This window comes from Saccoglossus kowalevskii, chromosome 18 (genome assembly GCF_978046115.1).
Source record: "Saccoglossus kowalevskii chromosome 18, keSacKowa6.1, whole genome shotgun sequence".
In the NCBI taxonomy this organism is placed as follows: domain Eukaryota; kingdom Metazoa; phylum Hemichordata; class Enteropneusta; family Harrimaniidae; genus Saccoglossus; species Saccoglossus kowalevskii.
Window position 1 is genome coordinate 6,071,206 of NC_140658.1, and position 18,586 is coordinate 6,089,791.

Here is an 18,586-nt window from a genome sequence, read left to right on the forward strand (position 1 = left end):
ACCGTTTGGTCTGATGTACATTACAATTTAATCAGACATTTAGGGGCACGCATATTCAATTGAAATAAATAATTTGTATTCTGATAAAATCAAAATACTAAAAATTAAAGATGTAATATACAATTGAATGTTTGTTTGTTTGTCTTTATTCATCATCGTTTATTGATATACTAATTAGATCAAAGGGCGGTTGTCGCCGCACTGCGCATGTGCGAAATTTGTGTTGATAAACATTGATTTTCAAAAAATTCAATGCGTCTTCTAATGTACATCACAAGTACGAGGCTTGACCTGGGCGGGACTCACACCAATTACAGCCTTTGACTTCTTTGATACCTTCCAATCAGCTAAAAAAAATACCTAATGAAAGCTTAGGACGTCCCAGTTTGCACTCGTTGAATTGCGCAACAGCCAAAGTCGTCATTTTTGATTATATGAGACCCATATATTTCGCGCATGCGTGGCGCTACGACTACCGCCCTTTAAAATATTTGTATATGGGTTCATAAAATGGCATAGGAAAATATCTGCCTAAAATGCGTATTCCTGCTGGCAGGAAATGTTACATGAACGAACGACCCCCCCCCCCTCACCGTCGCGCGCATAGTAGCTGGGCAGCCAGAGAACCGAAAACTATCAAATAACTACTCAATACACCTCTTCTGTAAAGCCTGCCCTCTAGCAATGAATCGTTTCTGGGACGTAAAGAGGGTCACCTGTAAAAAATGATTACACGACGAGACATTTTATTACTGACGTTCTTCGACAATAGAGGGCGCTACTTATAGAAATTGATATTGCGCATGCGATATAAGCTTTAAAGATATAGACTACCGTGTACACGCCGTCAGACTGCAAGGTCAAATTTTCCTGGAGTAGTTCTAAAAATATTTCGGTAAGTGCATAGCATAAGTCATTGCCATCAGGGTATGGAATCTATGAAACAAGATACAGAAAAAAAACAAATTTGTAAAAATAGCATTACCATCAGCCAAACCAAAATGATAGATGAATCGTGACTTCGGGAAAGACCTTTGATGTGGAATAAAATCAGATTGCCAATAGTAGCTTTATAATGTGTCATAGGCGGCGGCACGAAATTTTGCATGGACAGGGCGGGATATACTCACCATCCTACGCGCCGAAAACGCGACCTTACTAGGAGGGTCCGGGGCATGGTCCCCCGGAAAAAATCTAGACCCTCTGAAACGCTATTTCCTGCATTTTGATGGGCAAATTTTCTGACACAAAGGGTTTCAGCTTGATTTGTGTGTGTGTGTTTGGGGGGGGGGACGCCCCCAATATTTTTTCGGGGTGGGGGGCTGCCCGCCGGTGCCGCCGCCACTGCGTGTTTACGTGACGTCAATTAGCAACGAAATGCTATTTTTACAATCGTGGGCGAGTAAGGTGAATACAAAGTGCACGAACATCTACTCATCATGCTGGCATTCCATGTTTGTGACCCACCGTGTAGTAATATCTGAGTCTGAAACAGCTATCATGAAAGAGCGATTGTTGAGTTCAACAACATGTTATAAAACATGTTGTAAAACATGTTATAATCGTGAAATAAACATATCCAACTCGTCACTGTAAACAAAGAACTGAATAGTAGCTGATACACAACTAATTGATAAAGAAAAAACAAACACAGACATATATTATATAATCACAGACCCAGAAATCATTAAAATAAACAAAACAAAATTGAAAATGTGTATGAAAAATAAAATTAATATAACGGTTTAATCCTTTTGTTATTAACCGGTACTCGGGATCGTCTTGTTCACAAACCTTTCAACCAAGAAAAAACACACACACAGATGGTATCGTGTCAACGCTAGTCTCAGTCCCCTCGTGAATACTGACCTTATTCCTCTTTCAAATCATAATCTACTACACGGTAATTTAAGATCTTGAGGCGTGGCCTCCACCCATTTCACTCACGTAGCCAATCACATGAAAGTATTTAACATGCTATTATATACTTGATTAATTATTCATTATGTTGGAAGATCTCTCATATAAAACACCGTCAGAATACACTCGTGGAGTGTCAGGGTTATCATGTGTGGTAAAATAACAGTCCGTTGGCAAAGTGTACATCTTTAATTAGTTCCAATCACTGATTCACCACTCAAATGATAACAGAGTATTAGCGAGCGTGAAGGATCTCGCCCGTCCTTTCATCGGAAACCAATCATCAAGCCATAATCAGTGAGTTTCGTAGTAATTGCCAAAATATGAACCGATATCTAAACACATGAAAATATAATCATGAAATTAATAGCAAACAATTGCTTAACAATGCTAACAAATGATGAACTACGATAACAAATGATGAACTACGATAACAAATGATGAACAACGCTAACAAATGATGAACTACGATAACAAATGATTAATTACGATAACACATTATTAGATTTCATTTGAGTAATCACCATCTAAAATGATTAATTCAAAAGAAATGCTCTTTAGCAATATGTTCACCCATACTCGACTTGACCAATAGACTTGCTGCGCATGTGCAACTAATTGTCACATCAAGAAGACAAATTTTCACATACACCCATCAGTTGCCGTTGATAATTGTTTATTGTTTTCGTAGTTACATATTAGTATATTAGTTACATATTAGTATATTAGTTACATATTAGTATATTAGTTACATATTCATAACTGCAATCGTAGTAAGGCGCATGACGTGATATTGTTGTTTGATCATGAATTAATATTACAATACTGCTGTGTATAATGTATATATTCAAATTCAAGGCTAATATTTAATAATTAAAACAAAATATCTAGGCTGTGCAAATAATAACCTTCTAACATTATGTATAGTCACACCGAAAACGGATTATCTTTCAGGTTGGTCACAAGTAATATGCATTTGACAATATATTAATTTAACAATTTAGCGATTTTGTAGAAAAAAGTGTGTATTCTTGTTTTTGTAAGTGTGTGTAATAAAGCATTTAAAAATAAATTTAGGTTTTACTTATACACGCATGTAATTATATAATTATAATGATTATCTACGCTGTATTTGTAACGCAGGGGTAAACCAGGAGTCATAAGTATAATACACGCACGCTTAGGGGGTACTCTCTATTCATTTAGTTTGATATTTTACAACTAAAACTAGCAGTGGACCTTAGTTGTGATAATAGCACGAACATTGCGACATGACACCAAAGCGAATATGGGCTATATTTGTGATGATTGTAATCGGCCTGGGAGTGATTGTGTTCGGCTTAACAATGTCCACTATTGACAGTGACCATCATAGGAGCCAGCAGCGTGAAGAACCAAAAGATGTATTCAGGACAGACACCGCTTTTATCAAAGACCAACTCCAAACACCACGACGAGTTCTGGTACATTCAAGAATGAGAACAGGTTCAACGCTAACGGGAAGTTACTTTGCAAACCATCCTGACTTTTTCTACATCTATGAGCCTGGACTCATGATCGCATGGTATAAAAGACTAAATGTATTGAGGGACAGTTTTGATTACCTGGAAGCAATAAGACCAACATTAGTAGATTTCATGCACGCGTTCTATCATTGCGATTTCACGGGTCGTAAGTACTTTTATACCAGTATAAACAACAGTCTGTTTCTCCGAAGGTTCTCAAACATAACACACTTAGAAGTACCAATACAGGAAAAGACTATCACCCAAATCTGCAAATCAAAGCGCCACATCGTCTCCAAGACCATTCGACTCAACAACATATTACTCGCTGCACCTGTACTGAAAGCAGACGACATTAAAGTAATCCACCTCGTTCGTGACCCGCGGGGAATGGCATATTCAAGAAGACAATTCGAACATTTACCAACTGGAGTGAACAATAAAACATTCAAACTCCCCGAAAAACTAGAAGAGGTTGTGAAAGACGACTGCACTTGGTTGGACACAAATTATCTAAGCGCTATGAATGCAGATGGTTGGTTCCGGAGAAACTATATGCTAATTAGATATGAGGATCTTGCAGACAGACCAGAAGAGATCGTACCCGAAATGTACGAATTTATTGGCTTACCCCTGCATCCGACAATTTTGAAGATGATCAATTCTCCTGGAAATAAACTTGGAAACGGGCAGGCTTGGAGAAATAAATTGTCTTGGGACGAGGTGAAGAGAATTCAGAAAATCTGCCCTGATCGAGTGTTTAAAACATTTGGATATGTCAAAGTGAAGAACGAAAATCACTTAAACAATAAGAACTCAAGTATAGTTATTGAGATGCCAGATTCTGTTATGGTGAAGTAATTTAATATTTTGTTCCCATTGTCTTTTCAATCACTTTATTGTATGGCGGCTGCACACCAAATCCAGACATGGCGGCTGCACACCAAATCCAGACATGGCGGCTGTACACCAAATCCAGACATGGCGGCTGCACACCAAATCCAGACACTGCTACAAAAATATCTTACGGACCAAAACATCCATGCACATTTTTATCGTACATTTTATTCGGTAAAATACGCTGAACAAATCATATGTGAACATATTTTTTGAAAATTGTACTCCGTAAAATATGACAAATTTGGTAAAAAAAGCCAAAGTTGATAACTTATGCACAAAATAATATTTATGTAACATATTTAAAACTAATAATTGCGAATAAGTTTTCCAATTCATTAGATGTAATACAGTAATATTGTGATAGCACTATATCAGTGTGCTTAGTTAGCTTTTTCACCATTGGCTTATTTCAGTGGCACCCTGTTGCAATTCAGCAAAACAATAGATCATTTTCCGTTCACTGCGAGATCCCGCGTCATGCGTGAAATCGAACATAAATCATCGCGTGGGATTTGACAAAAGCGAAATAAAGGAATTCTCTATACCAAGTCGTTCAAATAGAATTTGGTTAATAAACGTTTTGAATAAGATAACAATTATTTGTTCAAATATGTCATGACACCCTTCCTACTACCTTAAATGGATTTTCCTACACGCAGTTATCATTGAAGAACTAAGTGATTTCATCGCCCGCGTTTAACCCTAGTTCCAAAATAAGCACCTCTAGGTGACAATAAAATCTAGAGCATGAGGTGCTCAAGCGCCCCAATTGACCAGTCTGTCAAAATTAGATCTGTTAAAATACCTTTTCAGAAGTTTTTGTTTTTTTCACATACACCCATCAGTTGCCGTTGATAATTGTTTATTGTTTTCGTAGTTACATATTAGTATATTAGTTACATATTAGTATATTAGTTACATATTAGTATATTAGTTACATATTAGTATATTAGTTACATATTAGTATATTAGTTACATATTCATAACTGCAATCGTAGTAAGGCGCATGACGTGATATTGTTGTTTGATCATGAATTAATATTACAATACTGCTGTGTATAATGTATATATTCAAATTCAAGGCTAATATTTAATAATTAAAACAAAATATCTAGGCTGTACAAATAATAACCTTCTAACATTATGTATAGTCACACCGAAAACGGATTATCTTTCAGGTTGGTCACAAGTAATATGCATTTGACAATATATTAATTTAACAATTTAGCGATTTTGTAGAAAAAAGTGTGTATTCTTGTTTTTGTAAGTGTGTGTAATAAAGCATTTAAAAATAAATTTAGGTTTTATTTATACACGCATGTAATTATATAATTATAATGATTATCTACGCTGTATTTGTAACGCAGGGGTAAACCAGGAGTCATAAGTATAATACACGCACGCTTAGGGGGTACTCTCTATTCATTTAGTTTGATATTTTACAACTAAAACTAGCAGTGCACCTTAGTTGTGATAACAGCACGAACACTCAGAATTGCGACATGACACCAAAGCGAATATGGGCTATATTTGTGATGATTGTAATCGGCCTGGGAGTGATTGTATTCGGCTTAACAATGTCCACTATTAACAGTGATCATCACAGGAGCCAGCAGCGTGAAGAACCAAGAGATGTATTCGGGACAGACACCGCTTTTATCAAAGACCAACTCCAAACACCACGACGAGTTCTGGTACATTCAAGAATGAGAACAGGTTCAACGCTAACGGGAAGTTACTTTGCAAACCATCCTGACTTTTTCTACATCTATGAGCCTGGACTCATGATCGCATGGTATAAAAGACTAAATGTATTGAGGGACAGTTTTGATTACCTGGAAGCAATAAGACCAACATTAGTAGATTTCATGCACGCGTTCTATCATTGCGATTTCACGGGTCGTAAGTACTTTTATACCAGTATAAACAACAGTCTGTTTCTCCGAAGGTTCTCAAACATAACACACTTAGAAGTACCAATGCAGGAAAAGACTATCACCCAAATCTGCAAATCAAAGCGCCACATCGTCTCCAAGACCATTCGACTCAACAACATATTACTCGCTGCACCTGTACTGAAAGCAGACGAAATTAAAGTAATCCACCTCGTTCGTGACCCGCGGGGAATGGCATATTCAAGAAGACAATTCGAACATTTACCAACTGGAGTGAACAATAAAACATTCAAACTCCCCGAAAAACTAGAAGAGGTTGTGAAAGACGACTGCACTTGGTTGGACACAAATTATCTAAGCGCTATGAATGCAGATGATTGGTTCCGGAGAAACTATATGCTAATTAGATATGAGGATCTTGCAGACAGACCAGAAGAAATCGTACCCAAAATGTACGAATTTATTAGCTTACCCCTGCATCCGACAATTTTGAAGATGATCAATTCTCCTGGAAATAAACTTGGAAACGGGCAGGCTTGGAGAAATAAATTGTCCTGGGACGAGGTGAAGAGAATTCAGAAAATCTGCCCTGATCGAGTGTTTAAAACATTTGGATATGTCAAAGTGAAGAACGAAAATCACTTAAACAATAAGAACTCAAGTATAGTTATTGAGATGCCAGATTCTGTTATGGTGAAGTAATGTAATATTTTGTTCCCATTGTCTTTTCAATCACTTTATTGTATGGCGGCTGCACACCAAATCCAGACATGGCGGCTGCACACCAAATCCAGACACTGCTACAAAAATATCTTACGGACCAAAACATCCATGCACATTTTTATCGTACATTTTATTCGGTAAAATACGCTGAACAAATCATATGTGAACATAATGTTTGAAAATTAAACTCCGTAAAATATGACAAATTTGGTAAAAAAAGCCAAAGTTGATAACTTATGCACAAAATAATATTTATGTAACATATTTAAAACTAATAATTGCGAATAAGTTTTCCAATTCATTAGATGTAATACAGTAATATTGTGATAGCACTATATCAGTGTGCTTAGTTAGCTTTTTCACCATTGGCTTATTTCAGTGGCACCCTGTTGCAATTCAGCAAAACAATAGATCATTTTCCGTTCACTGCGAGATCCCGCGTCATGCGTGAAATCGAACATAAATCATCGCGTGGGATTTGACAAAAGCGAAATAAAGGAATTCTCTATACCAAGTCGTTCAAATAGAATTTGGTTAATAAACGTTTTGAATAAGATAACAATTATTTGTTCAAATATGTCATGACACCCTTCCTACTACCTTAAATGGATTTTCCTACACGCAGTTATCATTGAAGAACTCAGTGATTTCATCGCCCGCGTTTAACCCTAGTTCCAAAATAAGCACCTCTAGGTGACAATAAAATCTAGAGCATGAGGTGCTCAAGCGCCCCAATTGACCAGTCTGTCAAAATTAGATCTGTTAAAATACCTTTTCAGAAGTTTTTGTTTTTTTCACATACACCCATCAGTTGCCGTTGATAATTGTTTATTGTTTTCGTAGTTACATATTAGTATATTAGTTACATATTAGTATATTAGTTACATATTAGTATATTAGTTACATATTAGTATATTAGTTACATATTAGTATATTAGTTACATATTCATAACTGCAATCGTAGTAAGGCGCATGACGTGATATTGTTGTTTGATCATGAATTAATATTACAATACTGCTGTGTATAATGTATATATTCAAATTCAAGGCTAATATTTAATAATTAAAACAAAATATCTAGGCTGTACAAATAATAACCTTCTAACATTATGTATAGTCACACCGAAAACGGATTATCTTTCAGGTTGGTCACAAGTAATATGCATTTGACAATATATTAATTTAACAATTTAGCGATTTTGTAGAAAAAAGTGTGTATTCTTGTTTTTGTAAGTGTGTGTAATAAAGCATTTAAAAATAAATTTAGGTTTTATTTATACACGCATGTAATTATATAATTATAATGATTATCTACGCTGTATTTGTAACGCAGGGGTAAACCAGGAGTCATAAGTATAATACACGCACGCTTAGGGGGTACTCTCTATTCATTTAGTTTGATATTTTACAACTAAAACTAGCAGTGCACCTTAGTTGTGATAACAGCACGAACACTCAGAATTGCGACATGACACCAAAGCGAATATGGGCTATATTTGTGATGATTGTAATCGGCCTGGGAGTGATTGTATTCGGCTTAACAATGTCCACTATTAACAGTGATCATCACAGGAGCCAGCAGCGTGAAGAACCAAGAGATGTATTCGGGACAGACACCGCTTTTATCAAAGACCAACTCCAAACACCACGACGAGTTCTGGTACATTCAAGAATGAGAACAGGTTCAACGCTAACGGGAAGTTACTTTGCAAACCATCCTGACTTTTTCTACATCTATGAGCCTGGACTCATGATCGCATGGTATAAAAGACTAAATGTATTGAGGGACAGTTTTGATTACCTGGAAGCAATAAGACCAACATTAGTAGATTTCATGCACGCGTTCTATCATTGCGATTTCACGGGTCGTAAGTACTTTTATACCAGTATAAACAACAGTCTGTTTCTCCGAAGGTTCTCAAACATAACACACTTAGAAGTACCAATGCAGGAAAAGACTATCACCCAAATCTGCAAATCAAAGCGCCACATCGTCTCCAAGACCATTCGACTCAACAACATATTACTCGCTGCACCTGTACTGAAAGCAGACGAAATTAAAGTAATCCACCTCGTTCGTGACCCGCGGGGAATGGCATATTCAAGAAGACAATTCGAACATTTACCAACTGGAGTGAACAATAAAACATTCAAACTCCCCGAAAAACTAGAAGAGGTTGTGAAAGACGACTGCACTTGGTTGGACACAAATTATCTAAGCGCTATGAATGCAGATGATTGGTTCCGGAGAAACTATATGCTAATTAGATATGAGGATCTTGCAGACAGACCAGAAGAAATCGTACCCAAAATGTACGAATTTATTAGCTTACCCCTGCATCCGACAATTTTGAAGATGATCAATTCTCCTGGAAATAAACTTGGAAACGGGCAGGCTTGGAGAAATAAATTGTCCTGGGACGAGGTGAAGAGAATTCAGAAAATCTGCCCTGATCGAGTGTTTAAAACATTTGGATATGTCAAAGTGAAGAACGAAAATCACTTAAACAATAAGAACTCAAGTATAGTTATTGAGATGCCAGATTCTGTTATGGTGAAGTAATGTAATATTTTGTTCCCATTGTCTTTTCAATCACTTTATTGTATGGCGGCTGCACACCAAATCCAGACATGGCGGCTGCACACCAAATCCAGACACTGCTACAAAAATATCTTACGGACCAAAACATCCATGCACATTTTTATCGTACATTTTATTCGGTAAAATACGCTGAACAAATCATATGTGAACATAATGTTTGAAAATTAAACTCCGTAAAATATGACAAATTTGGTAAAAAAAGCCAAAGTTGATAACTTATGCACAAAATAATATTTATGTAACATATTTAAAACTAATAATTGCGAATAAGTTTTCCAATTCATTAGATGTAATACAGTAATATTGTGATAGCACTATATCAGTGTGCTTAGTTAGCTTTTTCACCATTGGCTTATTTCAGTGGCACCCTGTTGCAATTCAGCAAAACAATAGATCATTTTCCGTTCACTGCGAGATCCCGCGTCATGCGTGAAATCGAACATAAATCATCGCGTGGGATTTGACAAAAGCGAAATAAAGGAATTCTCTATACCAAGTCGTTCAAATAGAATTTGGTTAATAAACGTTTTGAATAAGATAACAATTATTTGTTCAAATATGTCATGACACCCTTCCTACTACCTTAAATGGATTTTCCTACACGCAGTTATCATTGAAGAACTAAGTGATTTCATCGCCCGCGTTTAACCCTAGTTCCAAAATAAGCACCTCTAGGTGACAATAAAATCTACAGCCTGGGGTGCTCAAGCGCCCCAATTGACCAGTCTGTCAAAATTAGATCTGTTAAAATACCTTTTCAGAATTTTTTTTTTCTGAAGACCAGCATACTTCTGCACCCTTGGAAACGGGCAGGTATTTTCAGATTACTTCTTTCATTTTCAAATAGATGAAGGTTCTAGAAGGTTCGGTAACAGCACATTGCTTGTAGACTTGCTTACAGTCTGTTGCGATTCCGATGAAAAATTCTTGGAAAAAAATATAAATTGCGTAAACGAGGGGTGAACACGAAAGTCATGTGACCGCGAAATCCCAACAGACTTGCCATCAGTGTAAGCGCCCTCACATTACCGGCCAGATTCGGGCTTGTAATGATTGACATGTCTAATATGTTTCAACCAATCAGAAGACAGGCTAATTAACATATCAAGACCGCACACAATACAGATAATTTCTTGCGTTCTCGGAGAACATGGTAACATAGCGCGAGACAAGTAAATGCAGGCACGTGCGATGTCCGATTTATTGTTATGATCCGTGGCTAGGCTGCTCCACCCACCGTATGACGTGTATGCAAAGAATTTTTCGTCGGAATCGCAACAGACTGCAAGCAAGTCTACATTGTCTAAATTTTTGTTTGCTTCAAATTATGTTAAAAATTAAATTTGTTTACCATCTGTCCCATGTATTACCCGACTCTGTTTAGTTTAGTGTTTGCTTATGGTAAATATGTGTGATGGTGTTTGCTACTGGTGATATGCATACCTGGGATGTTCAAATTGGACTCTATCCTCAGTAGTAGCAGCAACTTAGATGAAAGCATGGTAGTCATTATGGAACCATGCGAACACGGATCTAATATGACTGTTGCAAAAGCGGAAACCAAGGTCAGAGACCTAGCAGTTTTGTTATGTTTTAGACCAACACACAATTCAGAGTTCCAATGATCTTTGTCTTTGTCAGCATCCTTTATTCTATGTTTTTTTCATGTTACCTTTCAAACCTTGCAAATAGAAATGTGCATGGAATCATGGGAAGAAACGATGTGCATTGCAGTATGATAACTGTTATAATAGTGATTGACAAATCATACTTAGTTGCATGTCATCGTGAGACAGCTGCTAGCAAGATCACATTTTGATTGGCTCCTGTGGAAACCCAGGTGGTGTAACTGAAACCGGACCATTTGTGCCTATAAATTGGCTAGATTGAGAACTATTGGGGTCCACCATTTCAATTGAGTACTCTGTGTGTTGCTGCTGCGATATTGTGAAACAAGTGATACAGGTTTCAACCATCATTCTATGAGATTTGTATGAATTGCTCTGCGATCTCCTGCTTTCAGCGGTATCCTCCAGTATAACAGTGTTCATCTGCAAGCAAGTTTTGTTGTAGAAGCCATCGACTGTCGTCAATTTCCACATCCTGGAGCTATGGGTCATCACCAATGCACACTTCCCTAGACAATTCCCTATTTTAGCGAATTTATGCCATGTATTATTCTGTGTTTTTGTTCTTGTAATTATTTTGAGAAGTGTATGTGTATTTCATTTCCATTACTATTGTCTTGTCTACCCCATTCTAGCAGTGAAGAATCCCCCCTGTCCATTGTGAGTTCTGTGGGTGTCCCACTAAACATCAATAAGCAGGCCTTACACTGTAAAAGAAGGGAGCTGGTTGGGTGATGTGTTGCAGTGAAAGGCACACACAGAGCAACACAATAGGATTAAATAAATAACAATATCACAAAATGAAAAATACAAAGTATTCATAAAGCATAACAAACTGGCAATGACTGGAACCATTCCAAGGCGATGACAAATGAATAAGAAGACTGTTAAATGCACAAGACAGGTTCACTCCTCAGACAAACACAAACACAGATAAACAGTGTTGCCTTTATATACTGCGCTGTACAGTATGGTACTACTACGAGAGCCAGATGCTTCTCACACATACTATACAATTACATGGACTACAACCCCAGTTTTGATTCATATTGCACTCCTTTGCATTGTTTTACTGTGTGTTTCCCATACGATTACAAACGTGTGTGTAGAATGTCCGTATTGTGATTATGTGAGAACATTTCAGCATGTATATACTAGCCTTTAATGAGTGTTATGGGGCGGTAGTCGTCGCGCCACGCATGCGCGGAATATATGGGTCGCATATAAACAAAGATGGCGATTTTGACTGTTGCGCAGATCAATGAGTACAAACTGAGACGTTACCAAGCTTTAATTAGGTATATTTAGGTGATTAGAAGGTATTGAAGGAGTCACCGGCATATTCTACTGCTGATTTCAATTAGAAGAGCGCATTGAATCGTGGGAAAATCAACACAAATGTCGCACATGCGCAGCGCAACGACAACGCCCTTTAATGTACTTACACTGTGGCAGTCGCATGGCTACTGCATTAAAATACATAATACTTGTTCCAACCACTGGCACAATTTTATGATCTCTAATCATCTCTTTTCATCTCAGAAAGGTAAATCTGTGTAATAATGTCCATCTTTATATATGTTCAACTTAGTCGCCTTTCCTTTGAATAGTTAGTCTATTCTTTTCTTGTGTCTACACAGTGCTCTGGGAATTAATTGGATAAAAAACAGTTATTTCTACCCTATAGCCTGGTAAAACTGTTCCTAAGATCCTCATCATGTCTTACTTTATTCCAAAATATCCGACTGTTTTGGTAGCACGAACGCTTCCACAGGGTTTAGTTTTGATCCTATGTGGTGTGTATGCGACAGGAACATTATTTTCTATAAACAAAAATCAAATAAGCAAATAATGTAACGTCTTTCAGGTGGTCCCATTTACCAATGTGCTGGGATGTGTTTAATTGTGACAGGAATCCTGCTCTTTATTTACAGTGGTAGTAGACGAACACCATGATGCTTGTCTAAATCACTAAACTCTAATTCAATCATTTTGTGAGTCATGAGAATTTGTGACACTCTATGTTATCTAACTATACATTCAATTATATTCTGGTCATACTTATAATAACTGCTTGGCCAGCTTCTCTGTGCAAAAGCTGACATTGCTTTCAGTAGCATAAGGAAAGCATAAGCTTGAACGATTATGTTATTTTGGGCTCAGACCAAAACTGGTATGATGACCGTAGTGCACTCAGCACTGTCACAGGTCCTCTTAGAATAATATATGCCCCAATTAGCTGCTCCGTCCGTTCATGTAAATTGTAATAAATTCTATTCTCTCCAGTGATGGCGTTGACTATTCTATTGATCTAGGATGTGATGGAAGATAATGATAATGCAGACCATACAAAGTGGAGATGTAATAATGTTATTTCTATTATATCATATTATTCTAATTCAGGTAAGTCTCTGCCGATATGAATTAGGTAAACCGGGCATCCTAGACAAATCAAGCAATTATGATGCTTTTGCTATACACCATGGGGAAGCCCCATGGTGTTCATTCGAATGGCGTACGTATTCAACAGTGGTCACAGTCATTTACACTTCTCGTGTTCCCTGTAGTGCACGTGTAGTGCATAATACGTCTATCCAGTGAAATTATTGGCATATTTTAATCAGATTATTTGACTCAACAACCAAAATTCAAATCTTTGTTTTGGGAAGGCCCCATGGTGTTCATTCGAATGGCGTACGTATTCAACAGTGGTCACAGTCATTTACACTTCTCGTTTTCCCTGTAGTGCACGTGTAGTGCATAATACGTCTATCCAGTGAAATTATTGGCATATTTTAATCAGATTATTTGACTCAACAACCAAAATTCAAATCTTTGTTGTTCCCCTCCTGCGTAAAGTTCCAAATTTTACGTGTATTGACCCGAAAATCTGCCGGAAGCTAGCTAGTATATAAAGAGGCTTTAGTATGCAACTTCCATACCTACGTTCTAAAAATGTGTCTATCCGATCACTGACACAACAAGAGACCGACCAGTTTCTGCTTTGTCCCAAATGAGACAATCACCCTTTGCGTGTCAATAGAAGAGATGATAGCATTACTATCGACTCAATCGTGCTGTGTCCTAGGAATACGGCACATACATCGGAAATGCATGCGTCACATTGCGACATTCACTGTGCTGCTTTATGCACCATGTGTGAAAATCTTCAACACAATGATAATATGTTATATGTGGACAACAGGCAAGGGAATTTGCCAAATATGTGTGCAATCAGTTAACAGTAACGTTGAATGTTGAACGGTACGGTACGGTACAGTTTGATTATCAATATAACAACAGTTTAATTAACGAATCCGTCCAAACGGAAAAAATCTTTGTCCCATGATGCAGTATGACAATGGTCACGTGATTACGTTATCACGCACTTGATGTGATGATATGTACGTAATGAGTTTGGTTGTGTCTCAATATGCTGAGATATAATCAGTATATTCCATCTAAAAAGGTGAAGCGAATCAGTGTGAACATTCTGTTGGTGATCACTGTACTACTTGTATGGACACTGTTTTTTGTGGAAGATAAAAACCGAAATGCTTCAAGACGCCAGGCACGCATGGTAGGAAAAAGAGATGCTGTAGCAAATCGTACATTTGCGCCGAATAAACAGCAGCAGCAACAGCAGCAGCAGCAACAACAACAACAACAACAACAACAGCAGCAGCAGAATAAGAGATACTTGATGCCAATTTTGCTTGGTAATCAAGGCCCAAACAACCAGTTACAGAGTTTTAAGCTGTCCACTGTCATAGCAGCCCATCGAGACAGATCGATCGTCTTAAGTCCGTTTTTCAATCATTTGACCGTCAACGATTTACGCCATAGCAATGAAATAATCGACGTCAGTATTTTTGAAGAGTTCATCCAGACAACATCTATGGAGGAATTCGGCGTCAATTGCAAACAACGCGTGGACGTGGTTTTCAGTGGGGTTAACATGACTAATGACATCACACTGGAATATTACGAGAGTGTCCTACGTTACGTGAATTCCAGGTCGCAGCAATTCGCTGAAACCACCGGGCTTAACATTCCCGACTTGTTTAAGGAACCTGAGAGGGTAATCCAGCTCCCGCAACATATACCGAATGGTTATCACGCTCTTCGCACAGTAATAGACAAATGTGGTTTGTTCGAATCCGATGAACAGTGTGTTGGAATTGTCTATCCGTACGGACTGCTCGGACGATTTTACTATTACGACTATTTGCCTATATTAGCACAGTATGTACTAAGGCCAACTGAAATACGGAATATAGCAACACAATTTATCGATAAAGTTATTAAAAAACAACCATTTCTTGGGTTTCATTGGAGATATAACAATGAATGGCAGCAACAATGGTAAGAAATGAGTATACATCATACAATGACCAATCGTCACTGATTTTAAATTGTTATATCTAGAATATTTGAATTTTATTAATTTTGGATTTATGGTCAATCCTCTAAAAAGGCACTATTTGTCTGGTCAGAGGCGACGCACCTAGGTTGGTTGGTGGGCACGATTTTGGGTTGTTGATATAAGTTGAAATAAGTGATAATATTCATTGTGTTTGGGTCCTGGGAGGCTCAGGGGGTGTCACGGGGTAGATATTATACGTATGGTGACTCATAGATACAAATAGTTCATAGATTCTCGTAGTCATTATACCTGAGTTATTGGAGTAAGTGAAGGTGGATGGTTGCCATGGCAAAATAAGATGACAGATGATTATTTGGGTGTGTAACTCGTACATGTTAATTAAAAGGTTATCTAGCTTAAATGGTATTTACTTTTAGAAGGCAGGTGAAACAGAGCTGTTAAATATAGGGAATACTGCTGTTATATCATACAATATACTTACATACATCGTGTGTTTAAGGTATCGGGGTAGGTAAATGTGGCAGTGGACATGGTCGGGTATGTGAGATATGATAACGTGATACACTATAATCGTTTGATTTGTCTGGATTGACTTGAATATATAGTGATAAACTATATATGTTTTCAAGATCAAAGTATCATTATGTACGAATTTCTGATTGTCAACATATTTGTCGAGTTTGGAAAATATATATCAAATTGCAAATTTTACATTAAGTAATGTACTTCTATCAAAAATCGTAAATTCATTGATTATATTTCAATGTTTGATATCTTGCTAAACCTGAGATTAAGGAGACCAAGAATCCTTTTCATACTTAGATTTAAGGCTTTAAAATAACTCTAAGGATCAGCATTCTATCAGACTGTGTGACAAAAAGAGACACTTTTGAGTTTATCGATTTTATCACCTTCACTCCAACATCCCCATCTCTCTTACCACTAGTTTATTCACTATGCTAGGGCCTTTGGTGCGTATGCTACCTTTAAAAACAAACGCACTGTCTTCTTTCGTTCAAACTAATAAACAATGGGTTTTGTAGATAACGACTAGTCTTATTGAGATTAAATCGATACTTGTCTGCTACGTCCTACATGAGGTGTATGAAAATAAGTGATTGAAATTGCACATAATCTTATAATGAGAAACAACTGGCAATATTTCTATACCATGCATCATTATGGTTGATATATATTTCATAGGTGTCACATGAGTAATCAAGAAGACAGATCGACTTGCGATTATATAAACAGTACCGGAAGTAACGTTGTAATCGACGCAATACGAGAAACTATGACGTCACACAATCTATCCTCCGTATTCTTGGCAACTCCACTATCTTCAAAGGTATGCGATCATTACGTCATCGCTTAGGTTTGAAATATAAATATTTTGTTTCAAATTATCATGTTCCCATTCTTATACATTTCAGGACGAATTTGTATTGAGCATGCGCAAAGCATTTCGCAATCTGTATACCTCACATGACGTAAAAGAATTGAGTGATGCTGGGATTGATAACTTCAAGATGTCTCTCATCGAACAAGAAATATGTTCACGTGAGAATATTTGTATTTTATTTATATATATATAATAATATGGTAAATTCTAGAATTTCGTTTTCGATAATTATTTTACCTTCAAGGTGACGTAGTTGCCACTGCATCATGATAATACTGACTATGGTACCTAGATGATATGCCGAATTAATCAAGTCAGTGTTACGCATGCGCACAATGTAAACAAATATAGCGTTGCCCAGTATACAAGTACTTCCGTAAGTTTTCATGGACATTCTTGAAAATACTTTGTATATAATGCTTTTTGTTATACAAAGTCACATGCAAAAACAAATTGGGTTCATCAAATTGTTAAAATAAACTTGATGTTACTTTATACAGATTTCATGAGACTCTTGAGCCAAAGTAAAGCAAAAAAATAATATTGATAGGCAAGAAGATACCGTGTCGTGGGCCGTTAATCAAAATATCATTGTCACAACTGAAATCACGGGAATTCACAGTATATTTTGACCAATGTCCCATAGATGTGGGGTTTTAGAGAGCATGGCACACAGACACACGCACTCTTTTTTGGTGAATATTTAGTATAATAGTTGATGGTAAAATTAGATACGAAGTTACAATATAACATCCCAAATATGATGCGCAGTTAAATTTCCGACCTCCGCTAACTGCAGTGTTTTTTTATTTGAATACTCGTTCTCAGTAAACCGTACAACGCCAGCTAATGCTTAGTTCACACCAACGGCGCCTTGATGGCGCTTTGACGGCGCTTTAAAGCGGCGTGCAAAGCGGCACCAAAGCGTAACAAAGCTTGATTAAAGCGTCAGGGTCGTAATAGATCGTGGGAAAGCTTGGAGTAAAGTGGGACATTCGGCAAGAGCGCCAACAAATTTTAAACTGTTTAAAAATTTGGGGCGCTCTGTCACGAATTGATTAAAGCGCCACGATCGTATCAAAGCTTAACAAAGCGTAACAAAGCTCAGCAAAGCTTGACTCAAAGCGTAGGAAAGCTTAACAGAGCTTGGTTCAAAGCGGGGCCCCCAGTCTTCACGATCTGTCACCACTTGACACGCTTCGTTAAGATGTCTCAAGATTTGCTACGATCTGGCAGGAAGATCTGATACGAGGTGAGACGCTTTCATCAAGATCTGACACGCTTTGTTACGCTTTGTTACGCTTTCATGAAGGACTCTCACGCTTTGCCACGAATTGAGACGTTTTTATCAAGGATTGACACGCTTTGTTAGGCTTTGTTACGCTTGGCAAGCTTCCTCACGCTTTCTCACGCTCTTTCACGTGCTCCTACGATACCCACGCTCTGTCTCCATCCCTAAAAATAGCGCTGCGACTTGATTGCCAATCATTGCATTGTTTCCAAACGAAAAAGAAGTATCCTGAACCTGAAAAACTACCAAAACACACAAAGATGGGACCCAAGAGAGGTAGAGATGCAGCAAAGGAGAGCCAGAGAGGGACAGGCAGAGGCCAGATGGCTGAAA

General features: G+C 37.5%; 4 protein-coding genes across 5 annotated transcripts in view; all 4 read left to right on the forward strand.

Annotated features, from left to right (window-relative positions):
• The first annotated feature begins 3,191 nt into the window (after positions 1–3,191).
• Positions 3,192–4,286, forward strand: LOC146731509 (carbohydrate sulfotransferase 4-like). The gene has a single exon (XM_085493305.1). It carries the CDS (start codon positions 3,192–3,194, stop codon positions 4,284–4,286), a length of 1,095 nt encoding a protein of 364 aa, XP_085349431.1.
• A 1,541-nt stretch (positions 4,287–5,827) lies between these two features.
• Positions 5,828–6,922, forward strand: LOC144345422 (carbohydrate sulfotransferase 4-like). The gene has a single exon (XM_078006848.2). It carries the CDS (start codon positions 5,828–5,830, stop codon positions 6,920–6,922), a length of 1,095 nt encoding a protein of 364 aa, XP_077862974.2.
• Positions 6,923–8,411: 1,489 nt separating this feature from the next.
• Positions 8,412–9,506, forward strand: LOC146731510 (carbohydrate sulfotransferase 4-like). The gene has a single exon (XM_085493306.1). The coding sequence runs from the start codon at positions 8,412–8,414 to the stop codon at positions 9,504–9,506; it is 1,095 nt and encodes a 364-aa protein (XP_085349432.1).
• A 5,072-nt stretch (positions 9,507–14,578) lies between these two features.
• The window catches only part of LOC144344844 (uncharacterized), an 8,886-nt gene continuing 4,878 nt past the window's right edge, over positions 14,579–18,586 (forward strand). For both annotated transcript variants that reach the window (XM_085492736.1, XM_085492737.1), the window contains exons 1-3: positions 14,579–15,538; positions 16,764–16,908; positions 16,994–17,120. In XM_085492736.1, coding sequence (XP_085348862.1) covers positions 14,607–15,538; positions 16,764–16,908; positions 16,994–17,120 — 1,204 coding nt within the window. In that variant the 5' untranslated portion in view covers positions 14,579–14,606. The remainder of the gene's footprint in view (positions 15,539–16,763; positions 16,909–16,993; positions 17,121–18,586) is intronic.

Bases quoted from the DNA above. Each gene is read 5' to 3' on its own strand.
- LOC146731510 (XM_085493306.1), top strand. From the start codon at position 8,412: ATGACACCAAAGCGAATATGGGCTATATTTGTGATGATTGTAATCGGC.
- LOC146731509 (XM_085493305.1), top strand. From the start codon at position 3,192: ATGACACCAAAGCGAATATGGGCTATATTTGTGATGATTGTAATCGGC.
- LOC144345422 (XM_078006848.2), top strand. From the start codon at position 5,828: ATGACACCAAAGCGAATATGGGCTATATTTGTGATGATTGTAATCGGC.